The sequence below is a fragment of the Tursiops truncatus genome, chromosome 15, assembly GCF_011762595.2.
Source record: "Tursiops truncatus isolate mTurTru1 chromosome 15, mTurTru1.mat.Y, whole genome shotgun sequence".
Classification (NCBI taxonomy): Eukaryota; Metazoa; Chordata; class Mammalia; order Artiodactyla; family Delphinidae; genus Tursiops; species Tursiops truncatus.
This window is the reverse complement of record NC_047048.1, coordinates 25,195,073-25,217,067: the sequence shown is the minus strand read 5'-3', so window position 1 is coordinate 25,217,067 and position 21,995 is coordinate 25,195,073. Positions and strand designations below refer to the sequence as shown.

At 48.2% G+C, this 21,995-nt stretch overlaps 1 protein-coding gene across 3 annotated transcripts in view; it reads left to right on the top strand.

Moving 5' to 3' along the window:
- ABCC1 (ATP binding cassette subfamily C member 1 (ABCC1 blood group)) overlaps positions 1 to 21,995 on the top strand; it is a 130,290-nt gene that overhangs the window by 25,567 nt on the left and 82,728 nt on the right. For 2 of the 3 annotated variants that reach the window (XM_033841094.2, XM_033841092.2), the window contains exons 2-5: positions 12,321 to 12,497; positions 15,280 to 15,405; positions 18,168 to 18,305; positions 19,476 to 19,601. In XM_033841094.2, the coding sequence (XP_033696985.1) occupies positions 12,321 to 12,497; positions 15,280 to 15,405; positions 18,168 to 18,305; positions 19,476 to 19,601 (567 nt within the window). Of the gene's footprint in view, positions 1 to 12,320; positions 12,498 to 15,279; positions 15,406 to 18,167; positions 18,306 to 19,035; positions 19,227 to 19,475; positions 19,602 to 21,995 lie in introns of those variants that run through there. The other variant, XM_033841093.2, reaches the window with a different exon arrangement.

Sequence of the window (21,995 nt, the reverse complement as noted above, 5' to 3'; positions counted from 1 at the left end):
TCCTGCTGTTCACTGCTGGGTCCTCAGCACCTACAAGGGTGCTCAGTGGATGGATAGATGCTATCCCTCCTGTTTACTGCTGTGTCCCCAGACATGCCTGGCACATGCCTGACCCCTGACAGGTCCCTGGAACGTGACCAAATGGAGGATTTGGTGAAGCTCCAGAGTCCGATAAGAGGAGAGGAGTTGGCAGAGGGGTCAGGGCTGGATGGAGAGTGCAAGGACAAGTGTGTAATTTGCCCATGTGCTCACTGGGCGGGCTGGGGTCAAGGCAGGTCGGAGCAGACTGCCTGCTGCTGACATTCAAAACACCTATGATGGGCAGCCGTGGCTGCTTTCTTCTTGGCGCTCGAAGTCCTGTTCAGGCAGACTTTTGCGTGTCACTCCTGTCCCTGTCTCGCCAAAGTATCCAAATCTGCAACTTGGGCAGGAGGGTTCGGTGAGGATTTGGGACTCTTGCCTGGGCATGGCCAGGGCCTTCCCGGGCGCTGGGGGTAAGACCTGGATGCTGCCCCGCCCCTCCCCCCAGGTTTCTGGGCTTTATTCTTAGCTCTGGTGAGTCAGAGGGGGAAGGAGGGCCACGGCTCTGCCCGCAGCGTGATACTGGCACCACTGCCTTCTCCACCGCTGTGTGGGGGCTGTGGCCTCAGGCCTCTCCCAGATCTCTTCCAGGACTGTGCGGGGCAGTGGAGGCCCCCTGCCGCCTCTGTAAACAGGATTAATGTCCAGAAGCCCAGCAGGTCCCCTGACCTAACTTGGGCCTCCCAGCATTCTTTTTCTCGGCTTCCCTTTGCTCCAGAGCTGCCCCTTTGCCAGGAATCTCGCACCCGGGATGGTTCTGCATATGGACTTTATAGATGGCCTGTTGCCTCCATGTCCGCCCCTGCCCCTCCACGGTGGGCCCAGTCGTTGGCTGTGTCCTGCAAAGCTCCTTCTTTCCTTTGCTGGGGGTGTTGGCCCTGGCTCTGGAACCAGCCTCTCTGGGTGTGAATCCAGGCTCTGCCAGGTGCTGCCCGGGTACCTTACGACAAATCTTCTCACCTCCAGTTGCCTCTGTGTCCCTCCCTGTAAAGTGGGAATAAGACAGAAGCTACCTCATAGGGTGGTGATGATGATGAAATGGAACGATGCACACTGAACCCAGAACACGGCGCCTGTCGTTACAGTCAGGGCTCGGTAAGAGCTGCCGTCTTATTGCTGTGATTGTTAGTCTGAGTTTCAGCCCCCTGGGTTTGCACCTTCTACCCTCCCAATCCCAGCCCCTGCCGCCAAGCTGGGGCGCTCACCCCCGCAGTCCGAGTATTGGTGCCATTCTTAATCCTGTTTTTGCAGATGAGCGGTCAGGGTGGGAGAGAGGAGCTAATTTTCTGAAGGTCCGGAGCCAAGTGAGCAGCAGCGACTAGATTCAAACCCAGGCCCAGCGGTTCCAGGGTCCCCACTCTTTTGTGGCTATTGCTGTTGTTTGTATTCCTTTTATCCCCTTTATCCTTTCTCTCCCTCCCTCTCTTACTTCTCCATTTCTGAAAATGTGGACAGGCTCCTGGGTCCCTTCCGCCTGCCTTGGACACGTTTCCTCCGACCTCTGGCTGCTTCTGATCCTCTCAGATCCTCACCTGATACTTTCTGTCCCATCGCTCTTCCCCTTCATAGCAAGTGTTGTCCTTTGTAACTAGGTTTTGATTTGTGACCTTATGTCTTTAATGGACTGTGAGTCTTAAGAGGGCAGGGTCTGCACCTGCTTTGTTCCCATATCCCCATGATTAGCCCAGAGCTTGGCATGGAGTAGGCACTCAATACATACTCATTGCATGATGGAATGAATGAATGAATGAATGAAAGCTTGCACCTGTGTTTGTTGATTAGTCTCTTGGCCAGGAACTGAAACTGGAACCTTTTGGATCATCTCATTTAACCCTCCCGATCACTCTACAATAGGTGGGTCCTGGAATTAGTCTCATTTCACAGATGAAGAAACCAGGGCCTGGCAAGGCCACTGCATTAGGGTAGTGGGGGCAGTTTTGCCCCCCAGGGGCACATTTAGCAGTCTCTGGAGACATTTTAACTGTCACAACTGGCTGTGTATGTCACTTGAAGGTTATGTGACCTCAGTTTCTTACTCTGTAAGAAAACTGTAAAATGGGTTTAAGTATAGTACCTGCCTCCTAAGGTGGTTTGTGAGGATTCAACCTGATGTGTGCTATTGGTATCTATTGGGTGGAGGTCAGGGATGCTGTTCAACGTCCTACAGTGCACAGGCCAGCCCCTCAAAGAATGTTCTGGCCCCAAATGTAAGTGGTGCTGAGCTTGAGAATCCTTGTTTTGGGGCACGTATCTGTGACCCGGAGGAGATTAGGACCCAGACCTTGAACCATCGTTCTTAACCATCATCCTGCATTGCTCACATTGGGTGGATGGGTAGGGGGAGTTGTAGAAGATTCTGTGTCTGAGTCAGCACTTTGCTTCTCCATTCTGTGCCCATGAGCTTGGAATCCCCAAGGCCTGAGGACAGCGTTGCCTTGCAAGCTGCCTCTGGCGGGACGGTGGGGCCACTGGCCTCGCAAAACGCTTAGCGCTCCAAGCACCTGGCTGACGGGTGGTGGAGCCCGGGAATTAAGAACTCAAGTGTCAGACAGACTCTCTATGGGTTCAAATCCCCGTGTTGCCTGACTCTTCCTGGCTCTGTGAGCCTGAACCAGTTCTGTGAACTCCCTGGGCCTCAGAGTCCTCACCTGAAAAGGGGGAGTTTTCACATTCCCAACTTTGTAGGACTGTTGGGAGGTTTAAATGGACTCATGCTTGGAAAACACTTAGCATGGGGCCCGGTGTGGCCACTGTGCTTTTATGATAGGCACCCAATAAATATGTGCTCTCTCTTTATTCCTAGCCCAGCATTTAGAAATTTCTACTCTTAAACTCCTGCTGCTGCTATTTATTTATTTAAAGTGTGAACTAGTTTTGTTTTTGTTATTTTTTAGAGGTAATACATGTGGAGTAAAAAAATTCAAACAGTACAAAAGATAATAAAACAAAAACTAGTAGTCGCCTTCCTCTCACCAGCTTCAGCCCTACCCCCTGGAGATAATCACTCTTCATGTTAACAAAAATGTTAGCTTTTGTTGTTCTTGTCCCCTGCTAAGAAAATTTCCCTGCCTAGGCAAACATCTATATACTCTTTTATACTAATTTTAAGTGGGAACAGTAGTACATGCATATGATAAAATATTGCAGACAATACATTTGCTACGTATATAGAGGCATCTGTGCTGGGATTCAAATTCTTGGCTGTCCATACTGCTTACAGGCTGTGTGACCCGGCCTCAGTTTCTGTATCTGTAAAATGGATTTAGTTATAGCCCTGCCTCCTGGAGTTGTTTATGATGTAAAGCCCTTAGATCAGTCCTGGCACATGTTACTAAGAACCTTACTGACTCTTTCACTTTCCATAGATAGTAGAAGGTAGCACACATTTCTTCATTTGCTTCACATCTTCGCTTAGAGGACATCTTGGCTCAGAGGACTTTCCTGTCCACCTGATATAAAAGTAGCACCCAGTGCCCACCATGATCCTCTGTTCCCTTGATTCTTCGTCAGGTCATTTGTTGCCTAGACATACATAGAGTTGTTTGTTTAGTATCTACCTCTTGTGATAGAATGAAACTGAGAATGGAAACCTTATTTACCTCCGAATGGTATTGGCACATAGGAATCTCATGACTAACAGTTGTCCATTGAACTTCCCTGGTGATGCAGTGGTTAAGAATCCGCCTGCCAATGCAGGGGACATGGTTCAAGCTCTGGTTCAGGAAAATCCCACATGCCGCAGAGCAACTAAGCCCGTGCACCACAACTACTGAGCCTGCGCTCTAGGGCCCGCGAGCCACAACTACTGAGCCCGTGAGCCACAACTACTGAAGCCTGTGCGCCTAGAGCCCGTGCTCCACAACAAGAGAAGCCACCATAGAGAAGTCTGTGCACCGCCAGGAAGAGTAGCCCCTGCTCGCTGCAACTAGAGAAAGCCTGTGTGCAGCAATGAAGACCCAATGCAGCCAAAAATAAACAAACAAACAAACAAATAAATAAATTGATTAAAAAAAATTGTCCACTGAGCCTTAGAAACCTGATGGTTGTAAGTTATTGAGACAGTTGAATGCGAAAAGGGATGTTCAGGCCCCGGGGGAACAGCCTGGTACTAGTAGGCCCTCATTACTCAATAGTGTCAGAGCAACTCTGCTCACGGATGCTGGTGATGCTGAGCGGCAGTTCAAGTTCATAATCGCCTCCCCTATCATCCTCTCTGCAGCTTCCCTCCTGTCCCGAGGTTGGCCAGCTGGGTCCAGGCAGGACCGTTTCCATTGTCTCCACAGGCCCCAGCCAAGTGAAGCTGTGTCGACAGGCCGGGGCTGTAGGGGCAGCCCTGCAGAGACCTTAGGCTCTGGCCTAGGGGACACCTGGTACCTGGGTGCTCCTCTCCAGAAGGATTGCAGCCCTGCAAGCACCTTGATTTTAGCCCAGGCAGACCCATTTCAGATTTCTGACCTCTGAAACTATATGATAAGAAAAAGTCTGTGTCATTTTAAACCACGAAATCTATGGTAATTTGTAACAGCAGCTGTAGGAAACTAATACAGGTAATTGGTTCTGAATTTGGTGGTGTTTTGGGGATTCACATCTTCCTCTTGGCCCAGATTCCCTGTGGGTGAAGGCATGTGCTCCAGAAAGCTCTGTTAGAATTCTTATATTGCCCATCACTAGGAGTTGGCGTCAGGGGTGGGGTGGCTCAGTAGTCAGGCTTCCTAGGTTTGAGCCCCAGCCTCATCCCTTACAGGCTGTGTGATCTTAGGCAAATTATTTGACTTCTCTGTGTCTCAATTTCCTCATCTACCAAATGGGGATCAAAACAGAACCTCCTTTCTGGGTGATCATGAAGATTGAGTTAATTCACATAAAGTGCATGGAAGCAATACCTGGCATACAGTTAGTGCTCAGTTAAAGCTAGGTGTTGTTATTATCGATAACAATATAAGATTGTCGTATTAAGAGTATAATGCTATAAACTTCATTTATTTTTATTACTGATGTAAGAATTAAGATTAGTGACAATAGTCCTTTATTGAGCGTTAAGATATGACACTGAGCTGTATGTATGTAATTTTATTTAAACTGCAGAATAGCTTTAGGAGATAGGTATTAGCCGTTAGTCATAGGTAAGGCTCAAAGAGGTTAAATAACTTGTCTAAGGTCACACAGCGAACAGAGAAGGAAATTGGACCTGTAAGAAAAGGGACAAGGAGACAGATAGTCTTTTGGGGAGGGGAGGAGGAGTGATTGGGAAAGAGAATAGGAAGAGAAGTGGGTTCCAAAAAGTCAGCTGAGGCAGTTATAAATAATAGTCATAATCAACATTTATTAGGGCTTTTAGGATCTCCTGTGGAGGAGAAGGTAGTAGCTCCATTTTGCCAGTGGGTTTTTTGAGCCTCAGAGAAGAACAGTGACCTATCCAGCAGTATGCTTCTAGTAATGTTGTATCCCTAAATTCACTCGTGTCAAGTTCTGAATCATGTTGTTGTATAAAAAGTTGACGTAGTGGATCAGAACTTGTATTACTAGGGTGCTTTGTATTGTAAGTGAGAGCAAATTTATTTCACACTTGTGTAAAAGTGAATTTATTGGAAAAGTCCAGTGGGAGGGTGGGCTGCAGGTGAAGCTTGATCCAGCAGCCCACAAAACACCAAGCATCAGTTTCTTTCATCTCTGCCTTTCACGATGTCAGCTTCATTCTCACACTTGCCCTGGTGGTGCCACCCCTTCCTCTCCACTCCCAACTCTTGGTGCTTCCCTTATGAATGGCTGAGACACCTGTCAACCCCACATCCTCACTCCGTGTCACTGGGGACAAGAGAATATGTGTCCTTGTAGTGATTGGATTGACTGGGATCAAGTGCCCATTCTGGAGCTAATCACTAGCACGTGGGTAAAGGACTCTGCTGACTGGCTGATACTAAAGAGGACCTACCCCTGGAGCTTTGCCCCAAGCATGTGGCTGAGGAGAAGATTTGCTTACGAACAAGAGCCAGCGGCTGTTGCCAGAGAAGGGAAAATGTGTGTGGGGCGTGGACAACATAAACCCACTGCAGCATGGCCTTTGGGAAGATGCCTTATCTCCTGGTGCCTTGATTTCCTCATCCGTGAAATGGGGATAACAGCAGTGCCTCTTCTGAGGGCTGAGTGATGTGCCTGGCCCATCCGTGCTCAGAATGTGCTGCTTGTCATTATTCCTCTGAGGGAGAAGGGTGCGACCTGACACCACACAGTAGAAACTGTATGAACTTCCAAAGCTTGTGGGCCAAGCAGACTTGTACTTATTCCCCAGATCCTCGAATGTCAGCACTGGAGGGAGAGGGACATAAATGGATGACGAAGGTGTCCTGAGAAGAAAAGCCTCAACTGGGGGGATCAGGGGATGCCCTTTCTCTAAGATTTCCATGGGCCGGGTTCCCAGAAGTGCAGAGCCTGGGCCAGCGCTGGTGACTGTTTTCCAGACTCCTGGAGCTGAATTTTGTTTCCCAGTAGTTGGGCTGATGGACGCTCCATTAGCAGAAGCAGGGAACGATGGTCCGACCAGCTTGATTTCCGAAGCTCCCTGCGTTTGGAGGTAGAGCACCTGAGGAGGAAGACTGTGGTTAGCTGTCATCTCTGGGTTCGGGGCAGTCTCAGTGAGTCGTTCTTCCTTAAGAGTGGCTTTCGGCATTCCCTGTTTCCCCCAGAAACCCCAAATAGAGGGGGCCCCACTGCCTGTCTTCAGGGGTTCTCAAGGGGATTGCACAGAGGATTCATCAAATTCCCAGCAAGTGAGGGACATGCAGGAGGCCTTTGACCCAGTTACGTCACTGCTGTGACAGTGTTGTGGTCAAGACCACTATTGGCGGGCGGTAGTGGCAGCAGGGATGGTGCAAGTTCACGGTCACAATCGGATTTCCTCTTTTCATGCCCCCCTGTCCTTCCGCCTCCCTCCCGTCTCTGCCCTCTCCGTCAGGGCTGGCCACCTGGTTTTAGCAGGAAGCTGCTGTCTGAAGAATAAACCCCTTCCTTTGCTAAGCATTTCTCCGACCTCTCCTTCCCCGGAGTTCCGTGTCCTTAGATGCTCCCCAGTCTCCTCTTGCTCACTTCCTAACTTGAACTTGTCTTTGTCCCTTAAGCTTCCTGAGTCTGGGCGGTGCTGCGGTTAGTGGTGGAGATTATTACTAATTATTGGTCTCTGCAACTAATAGCCATCACTTACCAACTCTAGACCGTGCCAGCTGGTGCAGAGATGGGCCCATTTGATACTTTTTCCAGGCCTGTGTGTTTTCCTGACCACACTGCTAAGGAGATTGAGGCTTGGAGAAGTTAAGTGACCTGCCCAGGTTCACATGAGGTCAGGGCCTGAATTTTAATCCACATCTATCAGACCAGAAAGCCAGGGTCATAGCCAGGTTCTACCTTGATGGATTGTTTGGTTTTGTTTTTTTTGAATTTTACTTTATTTTATTTTTTTATACAGTAGGTTCTTGTTAGTTATCTATTTTATACGTCTTAGTGTATATATGTCAATCCCAATCTCCCAGTTGGATTGCTTTTAAATAACAAAGTAGGGGGACTTCCTGGTGATGCAGTGGTTAAGAATCTGCCTGCCAATGCAGGGGACGCGAGTTCGAGCCCTGGCCTGGGAAGATGCCACATGCCGCAGAGCAGCTAAGCCCGTGTGCCACAACTACTGAGCCTGCACTCTAGAGCCCGTGAGCCACAACTACTGAGCCCGTGTGCCACAACTACTGAGCCCACGTGCCTAGAGCCTGTGCTCCGCAACAAGAGACGCCACTGCAATGAGAAGCCTGCGCACCGCAACAAAGAGTAGCCCCTGCTCTAGCCCACCGCAACTAGAGAAAGCCCGTGCACAGCAACGAAGACCCAATGCAGCCAAAAATAAATAAATAAATAATAAAAAATAAATTAATTTAAAAAATTATTTTAAAAAAAGTAGGAAATAATGCTGGGGAGGGGAGACATGGTTTGGGCCATTTGTTTACTCAGTAACCTTTGGATACCTGCTGGGTGAGGAGGAGATGAGTCAAAAGTAAATACCACACAGTCCTGGCACTGAGGTCCTTGTGTGGTCCTTGCAGGACAGAGGTATTGACAGACACGTGAGAAAATCATTGCAGTGTACAGGGGGTGTCCTGATGGTTTGGGGAGTGAAGAAGAAGGCTTCTTAAAGGAGGTATCTGAGTTGGGTTTTGAAGGATGAATAGGAGTTTGTTACTGTGGAAAGACAGTGCAAGAAGAGCTTCTAGCAAGGCATCCCCAAAGAACCATTCATTTGACTAGCAATTGGGGAATGCCTTAAAGGCAGGGACCTTTAAGGCACCTTAAGGCACCAGGGAACCTTCCTGAATCTCCAGTGCCTTGAGCAGTGCCTGACACAGGCTTGATAAATCCTCCTTTGAGTGAATAGTGGACTTGACACATTGGGGAACAGGGCGGGAGAAATTGTAGAAGAAACAGATGGGGCTTGAATGTGGAAGGCCTCATGAACCGCAGCAAGGATCGGCTCTGAAAGGTGATCTGGAGCTATTGGAGGTTGTTACCCAATAGCAACAGTTGTGGTCAGGGCCACTATTGGCAGGCGGGGGTGATCAGATCTGTCCCACTTAATATCACAAGTATTTAAGCCTATAACTTCTCCCCTAAGGAGGAGAACCTGACTGCTTTTAAATGCAAAAAATGGCAGGATTTTCAGTTTCACTCATCGTAAAGAGAAAAGGAAGTTAAGCTACAGGGAGATATGTTCCACTATCAGATTGGCAGAGATCAAAAGCTTTTAATATACTGTGGTATGGGAAGTAGTTACCCTTGTACCTTGTTAGGTGCAGTATAAACTGATGGTACCCGTTGGAGGCAGTGTCTGTATAAATTTTAAATGCATACACCTTTTGATCCAGCAGGTCTACTTCTAGAAAGTTATCTTACAAACATGCTTGCTTTGTGTGCAATGAGGCACTTATTAGGTTATTTATTCACGGCTTCATTGTTTGTAAGAGCAGCCCAGTGCCCAGTCAGCAGGAGGCTGATGATATAAGGTCAAGTCCATCCATACAATGGAATACAAAGCAGCTGGAACAAAGAATGAGGAAGTGTGCAGAGCAGGATGATCTTTCAGATCTGTTATTAAGAGATGAAAGGAAGGTACAGCGCAGGATGTGTGGAGTATGTTTCCCTCCATTTGATAACAGAAAATACGTATTTATTTTTGTTATAGATGCATAAAATAGTTTCTGGAAGGATACACAAGAAACCGATACTGTCACCTCTAGAGAGAGGAACTGGGAGGTTAAGGACCAGGAATGGAAGGTGGCTTGTGACTTCTACCCTTTTTTCAAAAGAAATAAAATTAAGCTATCAAGGATAAAGTAGATCTGTGGCACTGATAGAGATCAGTTTCTAATGTTAAGTAAAAAAAGCAAGGCATGGAACTGGTATGTATTATGGTACCTTTTGGGGAAGCAAAGTAGGTAAGCTATATTTGGAAGAATATACAAGGTGTTAGCCATGGTAGTTTTGCCTGTGGTTTAGGAGGGGAGTGCTGTGAGTTCAGGAAGGAGGATTTATTTTTCACAGTGTACCATTTTGTGTAGTTTGGGAAAATTTTAGCACGTAAAGTAAATGTATTACCCATTAAAAGTAAATTAATACAAAGAGAGACATGGATGAATACCTCGGTGGATGGGTGGGTGGATGGATGGATGGATGAGTCAGTGGATGGGTAGTTGGGTGGATGGATGGATGAGTCAGTGGGTGGGTAAGTGGGTGGATGGATGGATGGATGAGTCAGTGGGTGGGTAGGTGGGTGGATGGATGGATGGGTGCATGGGTAGTGGGGGTGGGTGAATGCATAGATGGTAGATGGATGGATGAGTTGGTACATGGATGGATGGGTGGGTGGGTGGATGGATGGATGGGTTCATGGCTGAGTTCATATCTGATGCACGTATGGATGCATAGATAAATAAGATAAATTTGGCTGTGGTGGGGAGGACTAAGTGGGGCCCGGAGGGGCTGGAAGCAGGGAATGGCCAGGAAACTACTGCAGGAGTCCAGGCAAGGAATAATTGGGGTAAGGATCAGATTATTGAATTGATTCACATAGGAACCGAGCTTCCTGTATACCTAACTGTGTATATTAAGTCCCAGCATTCTTTTCTTACTAGAAAGGCAGATGCCTTTGGAATGAGCTTTTTCTGGCAACTGCCCAGAAACTGCTTTGTATATAATAACCACCAACAGTTTAATCCCCATTTTCACCATCACCTTAAGAATTATAAGTGAAACCAATTAAAATAGTCTTTGATATAAACGACTCCTCTCCATGCTCATTCTTATTTCCAAGGCTGTCTTCCAGTGCCCAAGTCCAGAGGCATGACCTTTGTCCTTTTAAGGGTTTCTTTGCGTCTAGAAGTTTCCTGGCTAAATCCCTTGGTGTATGTTGACCTTTTAAAGTTTACTTTTCAATGATTCCTTGTTCTTTGTTCTGGAAAAATAACCATTTATATCACAGAATAATTAAACCTCTGAAGAACCAGTTTGGGTACTTAATACCTAGGTCTTTCTCGCTCCCTCTTTTTCAAGTCAAATCCTTTTTTTCAACCATCTTAACCATTTTTAAGTGTACACTCAGTAGTGTTAAGTATACTCACAGTGTTGTGCACAACTCTTTTGAAAAACTCGGAACATATATTTTGATTGATCATCAAATGTATCTTTAAGTGAAATGGTCTGCTTGTTCCCATCATTTTCTCTTCTATAACGTTCTTTGATGTGGCTTTAAAACTTGCATGGAGTTGTAAGAATCCAGGTTCCTTGGAGTTCCTTGGTGGTCTCACTTATCTGATTGTGGGAAGGCTGTTGGAACCGGAGCTGTCTGGAGGTGTCTGGAGAGCACATCATCCAGTGGTGGGGAGAGAGTGCTGGGGGAAGGGGGCTGCATGGGGACTGGCCAGCTGGACCGCATGGACCTTATCCAAAGGCTGGCTACTTCTAGCTCCTCCCAATGGTTGTAAGGTGGGAATATGGGCCCAGTGCTGCCAGATTTTCTGATTTTTTAAAAGAGACACTGGAAATCCAAGTTTTACATGAAATTTCCTGATTTTTAAATGTTGGCAGCTAACATAAGATTTTTTTTTTTAAAAAAAGCATGCTTAAAACACCAACAACAGTAACAGCAAACAATCTGTGAGCCATATCAGCCTGGGAGCCACCTGTTTCAGACCTCTAATTTCATCCCACCTAATTATGGTAGAGATAGGAAATTGAGAACCCAAGATAGGGTAATAACTTTTCCCAAAGTTGTATAATGGTTCAGTGGTCAGATCAGGACTTGAATTAAATTTTCCATTACGGAAGTCTGAAGTTTATTCTTGGGCAGATACAGATATACCTGGTCTATTTATGTATGTATCTATCTACTTATCTATTTGGCGTGTCTCTAATGAAGTACAGGTGGCTTATTAAAAAATTAAAAGTAATTAAAACAAATTTGTTTCTGAGGCTGGATAGCTTAGTGGTTAAATGCAGGAACTCCAGAGCTGAATTCCCTGAGTTTGAGTTTGGCTCCAGATCTTACCAACTGTGAGATACTGGGCAAATCACTGAACCTCTCTGTGCCTTAGTTTTCCCCCCTGAAAAAGGAATGATAAAGTAATTATAGAATTAAAGGAGGTAATACACATAAAGGACTTAGAATAGGGCCTAGAACATAGAACTGCAATTTGGATGTTATCCATGCTGCTACTGCTGCTGCTGAAGGTGGTGATGCCGATGGCCATGATGGCCATGCTGATGGTGCTGATGAAAGTGATCACGATAGTGGTGATGCTGATGACATTGATGGCAGTGCTACAGGGATCATGGTGATGACAATGAAGAAGAATAATAGAAAGCTCTTAGTTCCCAAGATTGTAAAGTAGGAATGATTTATATGACTAAACGACGTGTCAGTTTACAGAATACCCTTTAGGATTCCTTTAAATGGCAGTCTCCATCTTTCGTACAATAATGGAACTTACCACAGGTCCCAGAACTTGTCCGTTAGGTGAGATGAGATATACGTTTGTTCGTTGTTCCTTGTTTGTAGTCTTTCTGGCTACTAATCTTTCCAGTTTGCCTGTTCTGCCTGGTGGGGCCTCGTTGTTCTTAAACCCCATGACAGCTAGTTTTGAACTCTTCATGGGCCCCTTGTCCAAGCTCTTGGGGACGTCCTGTTGACCTGTGCCTGTTTGTGTCCTCAGGAGTGGAATGTCACGTGGAATACCAGCAGCCCCGACTTCACCAAGTGCTTTCAGAACACCGTCCTCGTGTGGGTGCCTTGCTCTTACCTTTGGGCCTGCTTCCCCTTCTACTTCCTCTATCTCTCCCGCCATGACCGGGGCTACATTCAGATGACACATCTCAACAAAGCCAAAACTGTAAGTCACGTGGGAGTTTATCATGATGTGTGTGTTGTGGGTGTGTGTGTGCTGGGGTGGGGAATGGTGGTTGTGAAAACTGACATGTTCCTTCTGCTTAATTGGCCCTGAGTTCCTTTTACTGGGAGACAGAATAATAATGTGGTGGGTAAAGGCTGGGGCTCTGAGTTCAGACGTGGGTTCAGATATCGGCTCTGTCACTTACTAGCTGTGTGGTTTTGAGCAAATTTCTTTTTTCCTTCCAGTTTTATTGAGATAAAATAGACATGCAGCACTGTGTACGTTTAAGTGTACAGCATAATAATTTGACTTACATCGTGAAATGATTATCACAGTAAGTTTTGTGAACGTCCACCATCTTTTATAGGAACAAAATCAAAGAAATAGAAAGTTTTTTCTTTGAGCAAATATCTTAACTTCCCTGAGCCTCAGTTCTCCCATGATTATAGTGGGGGTGATAGGATCTATCTCACGAGATTATCCGGAGGTCTTCCTGCCTGACCAAGGATGTCTTTTTATTTTTTTTTAAAGATTTATTATTTATTTATTTTATTTACTTTTGGCTGTGTCAGGTCTTAGTTGCGGCACGCAGGATCTTCGTTGAGGCATGCGGGCTCTTTGTCGTGGTGCACGGGCTCCAGGGTGCACAGGCTCCGTAGTTGTGGCGTGCGGGTTCCAGGGTGCGTGGGCTCTGTAGTTTGTGGCACATGGGCTCTAGTTGTGGCGTATGGGCTTAATTGCCCCATGGCATGTGGGATCTTAGTTCCCTGACCAGGGATCGAACCCGCATCCTCTGCATTGTAAGGCGGATTCTTTATCACTGGACCACCAGGGAAGTCCCAAGGATGTCTTTTTAATTTTAAAAAAGTTTTTATCTTGAAATAGTTTCAAACTCTAGAAAAGTTGCAAGGATGATACTAAGCACTCCCCAGCCCTGTATACCCGTGACTCATAGTCACCGATTTTTAATATTTTGCCACATTTAACATTTTAACCTCATCCTTCTCTTTTGCTCTCTCCATATACACGTATTATTTATGTTTTTCTGAATCATTTGGGAAAAGCTAGCATCCACCACACCCCTTTACCTGTGATTCTTCAGTGTATCTTTTCTCAAAACAGGGATATTCTCTTATATAACAACAGTACAGTAAATTCAGGAAATTTAACATGGACACAATACTTAAAAAAAAAACCTACTGTGTATATTCCAGTTTTGTCACTTGTCTCAATACTGTCCTTTCTAGCACCCCCCTCCCCCTCCCCTCACTTCAAGGCCATGTGTTGCCTCTAGTCACACTCTTTATTTTTCTGTAATTTTGGAAGAACTTTTCACCTTTCTTTGTGTTTTATGACATTGGCATATTTGGAGCGCGTGGGCCAGTTAGTTTAGAGTCAGTTCCTCAACTTGGGCGTTGGGACGATGTTCCCTCATGATTAGATTCAGGTAATGCCTGTCTGGCTGGAAAACTACAAAAGGGATGTGGGGTCCTTCTCTGGTTACATCTAAGGCCGCGTGGTGTCCGTCTGCCCCTCGGTGATCGGCTTAATTTTGTTCCTCTGGTCAGCGTGTCTGGTTTCTCTGCTGTGCAGGTGCTGGTTTTCCCCTCATAAGGATGAGCTTTCTGGGGGAGACACGTGAAGGGCATGTGTATACCTGCTCCTCATTCCACTTTCTCCTTTTGACTTAGCATGTGTCTCAGTCCTTTTTTAAGCCACATTTCCCAAAATTTATTTCCATAAGCCCTTGGCAAACAGGAAAACTTGAGTGATTTTACTGAAGCTGTCCCCTTGCTTATAATACCGCCGTCCAAACCTGTCTCGTTCAGACCACAATCCGAGCCTATCTCAACATGCTGTCTGCTCCCCTATCCTCAGCTGGACCTGATGTCTTCCTCTTAGACTTCTGGAAGCGCTTTGTACTTCTCTTGGGGAACAACATCTCCCTTTAAAATGTAAATCAGATTTTATCCGTGCCTTGCTCAAAAAAACTCTAGTGGCTTCTCATTATAGGGAATAAAACCTGGACGTCCTCACAGTGGCCCCGCTTGGTCTGGCTCCAGGCTCCTCTTCAGCCATCTCCTGCCACACCCACGGCTCATGCCACAGCAGCCGCAACCTTACTGAACGCATTCCTACCTCAGGACCTTTGCACTTGCCCTCTGCCTGAATTGTTCTTTCCCTCCAATAGTCACTGTTGGCTCTTTACCCAGATGTCACCTGATGGGAGAGGCCTTCTCTGACCACCCTATCTAATCTGTTTTATTTCTCCTTATATTACTTCTTGCTGGCATTATAGTATGTATTTTTCAGTTTGTTTCTTGCCTGTTTCCTTCCACTGGAATCGCAGCTCCATGAAGGCAGTGACTTCTGTCTGTTTTATTCTGTTATCCCCTTGGCACCTTGGCAGGTATGTGGCCCACAGTAGGACCCCAGTAGATTTTGGTTGGATGAATGGTCATCGTGAGAGGCGCCCTGTGCAGGCTGCTGGGGTTACAGATGTAGATGAGCCAGACTTGCGTTTTCAGGTGCTGGGAAGAATAGTGACCACACAGAGTTGTGCCTGTGGTGCAGGAGAGATACAGACCAGTGTGGGACGGCCCAGGTGCTGGCTCACCCTACCTAGGGCTTGTCTGTGTTCCAGAGGATACATGCTGTACCTGAAGACCACAGCTGATGGTTTAGGGGGTGGCTGGTGCCCCCAAGGCTGAGATTTTTGCACAGGTGCTGGGGGAGGTTCCGTCGCTGTCCGTTGTAAGATGTGTATGTACTTCTCTTCCAGGCCTTGGGATTTTTGCTATGGACCGTCTGCTGGGCAGACCTCTTCTACTCTTTCTGGGAAAGAAGTTTGGGCAAGCTCCTGGCCCCAGTGTTTCTGGTCAGCCCAACCCTCTTGGGCATCACCATGGTAAGTAGGGGCTGGCACTGTGGAGACCAGAAGTAGTGGCTGGCATTTAGAAATGAAATGATTTCACAGTAGAAATCCAGAAATACAGCTGTGTTAGGTGGATTTGATGTGGTCTTGGCGGGGCGGGGGGTAGGGAGGAAGGGATGATGGGGCTGAGGCCTAAAGGATGAGCAGGATGTTAAAAAGTTGAAGGGGCTGGGGGTAGAGGATGATCCAGTTGGAGAAAATAGCATGTGCAGAAGTCCTGGGGTCGGAGAGAGAGAGTGAGAGTTGGCCTGTGTGGCTGGGGCAGAGACAGTAAGGAGGGGAGAGCAGGGGAGCAGGAATGGCAGGAAGGGCAGAGGACTGACCCCGAAGGACTTCGAGCTTCAGGCTTAGTGGGTTTTGTCTTGTTCTTCATTCCTGAAGGTGGGTTCTAAACCTTTTTTGTGCCATGGACCCCTTTCTTCTTTGCCAATCTGGTCTCCTCAGAATAATCACAGAACACGTAGGCTTACAAAGGAAACCAATCACACACACATATGTATACATGTGAAGATTTTGTGATGTACATTTATATTTTTACTTGAGGTTTAATTTACATAGGGTAAAATTCACTTTTTTCCTTGAGCAATTCATGAGTTTTGATAAACAAATATTGTCAGGTGAGTACCATGTCCACAATCAAGATACGGAACAGCTCCATCACCCCCAAAAGTTCCCTGGTGCCGCCCCAGCCCTTCTCTCCACCTCTTTACCCTGCCCCCCGCCCGCCTACTGCTGCTGTGTTTTCTGCCCCTGTCGCTTTGCCTTTTCCAGAATGTCATGTGAATGGAACCATGAAGGCTGGAGCAGTTTGAGTCTGACGTCTCAGGCCCTGCGGTTCCAAAGATCTTTTTTTTTTTTTAAAGTCACTCAGCGTGTTTGATTGTATGGATTCCGCACGCACTGTTTATCCGTTCTTCGGGTGCAGTACATTTGGGCTGGGAAACCAGTTATCTTTAATCACAGTTATGAAAAGATTAAAACGCAAAATAAAAATATATGTGCTTCTTTATGAATACATTTCAAATCAAGACCTACCAGCAGCTGTGACTGATGCCTCCTTAATTTCCAAATAGCAATTGACCATACGTGATAGTCAGAGACATCTTCAGGTACCTTTTTTTTTTTTTTGTCTGCCGCCGTGCAGCATGTAGAATCTTAGTTCCCCAACTGGGGATCGAACCCATGCCCCTGCAGTGGAAGCACGGAGTCTTAACCACTGGACCGCCAGGGAAGTGCCTTCAGCTGTCTATTTTCAGATAGGATGACAGAGCCCCAGGCACTGCTGATGCCATTGTGGTGTGTTGCTTTCACGTGTCATTGGTGGTGCTAATAAGGGAAAGTGAAACTGTAATTGTTTCCCATCTAAGTTCATGGACCCCTGGGTTCTATCCAGAGCCTGTCCTTGGACCCCAGGTTAAAACCCCCCAGTCCTAAAGGCAAAGGTTCTGAGCAAGGGCATGCCAGGCTGTGCATACTTAAGAGCTGACCGTGGCCTCCAAGTGGAGAATGGATTGTGGTGCAGGAGTGGAAGCTGGGAGGCCAGTAGGGGGTCCTCTGGCATTAGGGGATGGAGGCTGAGACCAGGGTGAGCAGCAGGTAAGCTGAGGGTGGGCCTTGGTGGCAGAGCCAGTGTGAGTTGCTGATGGATAGATGCAGGGAGTGAGGGAGATGGGGCGCCGAGGAGGACAGATGAGGACAGACAGACGTGTCTCTGGCTCAAGCAGCTGGGGGATGAGGGGAGGTGCCCTGGGTGCCCGTAGCTCCACGGGAGTCAGGTTCGTGACTGTGACTGGCGTTGGGGTCTGCCTTCAGAGGGCCGCCTGTCTGGGGAATGGCCGTGGCATTTCCTTCTTTCAAGGAAACACAGTTTCATTGTTTATTTTCTCTTCCTGATCTCTAAGTCACGTGTAAAATGGAAGTCATAGCTCCGGGTATCAGGAATGAAATAAAATCCCAATCCTCCCACCACGGTTGTTCTAATGAAGTTTCCTGAAGACAGGCGTGTGACAGTAGCAGGTTAAGTAAGTTTCCTGATCTGCAAACTGGGGTTGAAGACAGTTGAAAACAGGCTGCACCGAGTCGGTGCGTGTGAATGCCTCCTGTGTGGCGGAGATAAGAGAAGCTCAATAAAGGGGAGCAGTTAACCACTGATGCCCAAGGCACAAGAACCAGTCAGTATCAGGGCTGGATTTCCTGATCTAAATCGAGGGTCGGCCTGCCACCTGTTTTTGTAAATAAAGTTTTATTGGCACACAGCCGTGTCCACTCTTTCATGTATCGTGTAAGGCTGCTTTCACACTGCAGTGCAGACTTGAGTAGTTGTGAAAGAAACTCCATGGCCCACAAAGCCTAAAATATTTACTCTCCAGTTGTTTAAGAAAAAGTGTGCCGATCTCTGTCGTAAACTGAGCTTTCCCCTGACTTTTCCATCCTGTCCTGGGTCTGTACCTGGTCTGTTAGATTCCCACAGCTCTTGAGTTGGATACTGTTGTCATCCGCATTTTGCAGACAAGGCAGCAGAGTCTCAGAGAGGTTCGGTGACTTGTCCAGGGTCACCCAGCAAGGCGAGAGCAGAGCTGGGACTGGAGCCAGGTCCTTCCCAGGCTGTTCCCAGTGCTTCCCACGCCCGACAGCAGCCCTCCTCCAGGCCTTGCATCTGCCAGACTCTGGACTGTGGGAGCCTTGGGAGCCTGGCCTTCTCCTGACGACTCCTGTTGTATGCTTTTCTCTTCCAGCTGCTTGCTACCTTTTTAATTCAGATCGAGAGAAGGAGGGGAGTTCAGTCCTCAGGAATCATGCTCACTTTCTGGCTTATAGCCCTACTGTGTGCCCTGGCCATCCTGAGATCCAAAATCATGACTGCCTTAAAAGAGGTAAGTGGTGGCCTCATTTTGCGTCTTCCGTCAGCATCTCCTGGAAGATGCTTGTTCCTTCTGGCTTTTGTGGAGACCATGCGTTTCCATGGGAACCAGGGGATGGCTACTGCACGGGCCCAGCTTCTTTCCTGAGGATTTCCCTCGCCTGTGCAACCTTTGTTCTAGAACCTTCTTTCCTCAGGGCCCCATGTGTCTGTGTAGCTCTCGGGCAGGAGCTACGGGCAGATGCACGCCACCCTCTGAACCTCTGTCAGCGGTAACAGCCAGGCAGGTTGGCGCTCAGTGTCTATTGTCTGGAACAGAGCAGAGCAGGGAGCAATGTTTGCAGGGTGGTGGCTTGGGGACCCTAGACTCGTCCCCACTTTGCCTTGGTGCTGCTCTGGCTGGGAAGTGGCTCTCGTTGGCTGCCATCCGCTGCTCCTAGGGATTCAGAAGAGCGTGCTCTTTCAGACTGTCACGTGGTTCCCTGTCACCTTCGGGCTAATCAGGAACTGGCATCAGGCAAAGGAAGGAAGAGTAACTGAATGTTTGTTGAGCACCTGCAGTGTACATTGCAGGCAGCTGACATTTATTGAGTTGGTGTTTACAAAGTGCCAGGCCGGGGACTGAGTCGTTTCCGTGAATAATCTTACTGACTTCTCACAATTACCCTGACAGGGTCTCTCAGCTTCAGCACTCATTGACATTTGGGGCCCAAGACATCTTTGTTTTGTGGGACTGTCCTGTGCTTGTCGGATGTGCGGGGCAGTGCCAGTAGCCTCCCACTCCTGAACAGAAGTGTCTCTAGACACTACCAGATGTTCCCCCGGAGGCAAAGTCACGCCCACTTGAGAACCACTGGTCTGTCTGTAGATGGGGAAACTGACGCACAGAGAGGTTAAGTCCCATGGCCAGAATGAGCAGAGTCAGGCCTTGAAGGTAGGTCTGTGCTACTCCCAAGCCTGGGGCTCCTCCGCCGTGTCGGCTGCCTGGACCAGGCAGTGTGGACCAGGCTGTGACGTAACTGCTTGTCTTCTGTTATCTTGCAGGGGGTAGGGTCAGGGTGGGAAAGCTTGCCGTCAGGCCTGCAGGCTGAGAGAGTGGGCCTCCTGCTGTCTGCTCCCCCAGCCTCCACAGGTTGCTTCCAGAAAGTGATGTTTTCTTCCTCCTTCCCTCCCTCTCATTCAGGATGCCCAAGTCGACGTCTTTCGCGATGTCACTTTCTACATTTACTTCTCCCTCGTGCTGATCCAGCTTGTGTTGTCCTGCTTCTCAGACCGCTCACCCCTGTTCTCCGAAACCATCCACGATCCCGTAAGTGTGATCACAGATGAGCACAGACACGTGTGTGTGCATGTGCGTATGCAAGAGAGAATGCACAGTGCCAGCTAACGTTGATTTGAGCCAGTATCGTCCATCTAGGAGCTCCTTCTGTCTTCCCTGAACACCTGGCGATACGTAACATTATCCTCTCCACTTTACCGTTGGAAAAACTGAGCCGTAGACGTGGCTCGGGGGATTTAAGGAGGGAATCTGATTCACAGTTGTTAACTGCTGTGTTTTCCAGCCCGTTGTCTCATTTGGTTGGCGTAGTGGTTTTAGACAGTGTGAGTGAACTTTTAAAAATCAGGAAATTTCATATAAGTTCAAACTGTCCAGATTTTCTAGAAAAATGAGAAGTTCTGGCAGCAGTAGGGCTGTTATCCCACATGGCAGCGGTTGGCCAGATTTGAGGAGCATTGCCCTGGTTTCCTTCCACAGTCCTCACCACTCCCTGCTTCATTAGACAGTCTTGCTTCCGTCACCTGTGTACGTGCCTGGCCCATGGGGGGGTTTGAGTTTGAGACCCTGGGTCTCTTCCGTCCGCTTGAGGGAAATCCTGCTTGTGTAGAAGGATCTGAGTGGGCCGGGTGGGGATGGCCGCCCTTCTGCTGGTAGCAGGAAAGTGAACACGGTTATTTATCACCCTTGCCTGTCTTCTTTCTCCCTCTCTGCCTCCGTCCATCCTCTTTGCCTTCCTCATTCCTCCCCTTTCTTTCCTCCCTCCTTCTGTCTAGTGCTGAGTGCCAGGCCTCAATCTGGACACAGGGCTGTAGCAGTGAATAAAGCAGAGTTATTGCCACTTGAGGTTTATGTTTTCATGGGCAGGGGCACAAACAGTAACCCAGGAGCCAAGTATATATCCTATCAGTCAGGTGGTGGTAAAGGCTGGGAAGAATAGTGGGGAAAGGAGGTAGAGATGATGGTTTGGGGTCGTGTGTGGTTTTGATAAAAGCCATCAGGGAAGCCTGCCTCCCCCCTGCCTCCAGGAAACCTCATTGGAGCAGAGACCTGAAGGAGTGAGGGAGCCAGGCAAGCAGATACCCAGGGAAAGAGGTTCCAGGCAGAGGGGTGGCAAGTGCAAAGGCCCTGGGGCAGAGCTGCCGTGAATGTCGCCGGAACAGCAGGAAAGGCTAGTGTGGCTGGAGAAGCGAGAGGCAGGAGGGGGCTGAGGGATGGCCTCTGAGAGCCGCGACAGTCACCTATGGGCCGGGGGGGCTGTTTGGATTTTATTTTGAGAGGGATGGGAAGCCTTTGGAGCGTTCATTTGATGCTTTGTTCATGGTTAGTCAGCTGCTAACGGATGAAATTGCAGTGGGAGCAGTTTTCAGCTGTGGTTCTGCTGGGTTTGGCCTGAACCTCAGCAAAAGGCTGAGGCTGCTTTTGTGGGTGATGAAAGGATCTGTGGGGCATCAGCCTGGAGGAGGTGACGGATGCTCCCAGTGTAAGTTTCAGAAACCCGTGCCCTAGAGTGTGTTCAGAGAGGCCCCATTTTCTCATCTCCCTGCTCTGGGAGGAGCTGGGTTGGAGAAGTTAGACAAGTGTGTATGTGTGTCTGTGAATGTGTGTATATATGTGTGTTTGTGCACATAGGGGTGTGTGTGTGTGTGGTGTGTGTACGTGCATGCACATATGTTTACATGTCTTGCATGTAGATGTGTATGAGTGTGTGCATGTGTGTGTTTTTGTGTGTTCATGTGAGTGTGTTTTGCATGTGTATAAAGTTCACAAGGGCAGCAGCCATGCGTGAGCACCCAGGGGATCCAGCCCCCGGCTGGCACAGAGGAGGAGCTAAGATGTCTCCGGCCCTCACGTCTGCTGTTCATAGGTGTTTGTGTGCACGGGTGTGGGTGTGTGACAGTGGAGTGTCCCCATCAGAAACATTAGGTGTCAGGCTGTTCTGTGGAGAAGGGGATCGCACTGAACAAGTCATACCCCCCCGAGTGACTGCAGACCCTGGGGTGCTCTGGGGGTAAACCGAGCCCAGGGGAGGCGGACAGGCCCACGTGGGGATCTCCTGACTCTTCAGGCTCCCTGTGGGGCCTGAGAAGCAGCCTCTCCCACTGGACGGTCCCTGATGCTTTATGGGGAATTTCTGATTTCTGGTCCCCTCTGGGATCTGGATAGAATTCCTGTCTCTTCTCTCCTGGGTGTGTGTGCCTCGGGGTGTCTCAAAGAGCTGCCTTCCTCCTCCCATTGTGCTTTCTGCAGTTCTGGGGTGTGGGGCCTTCTCTGCCCGGGTACCCCGACTCTTCTCCCAGCTGTTCCTTTTCTCTTGTGGGACTCAAGGCTCAAAGAGGTTGTCTTGACTTACAGCCTGAATCTGATGGTGGAGGCAACATGGTAATGGAAGGAGAGCCTCATTTTGGAGTCAGGCAGACCCTGGGC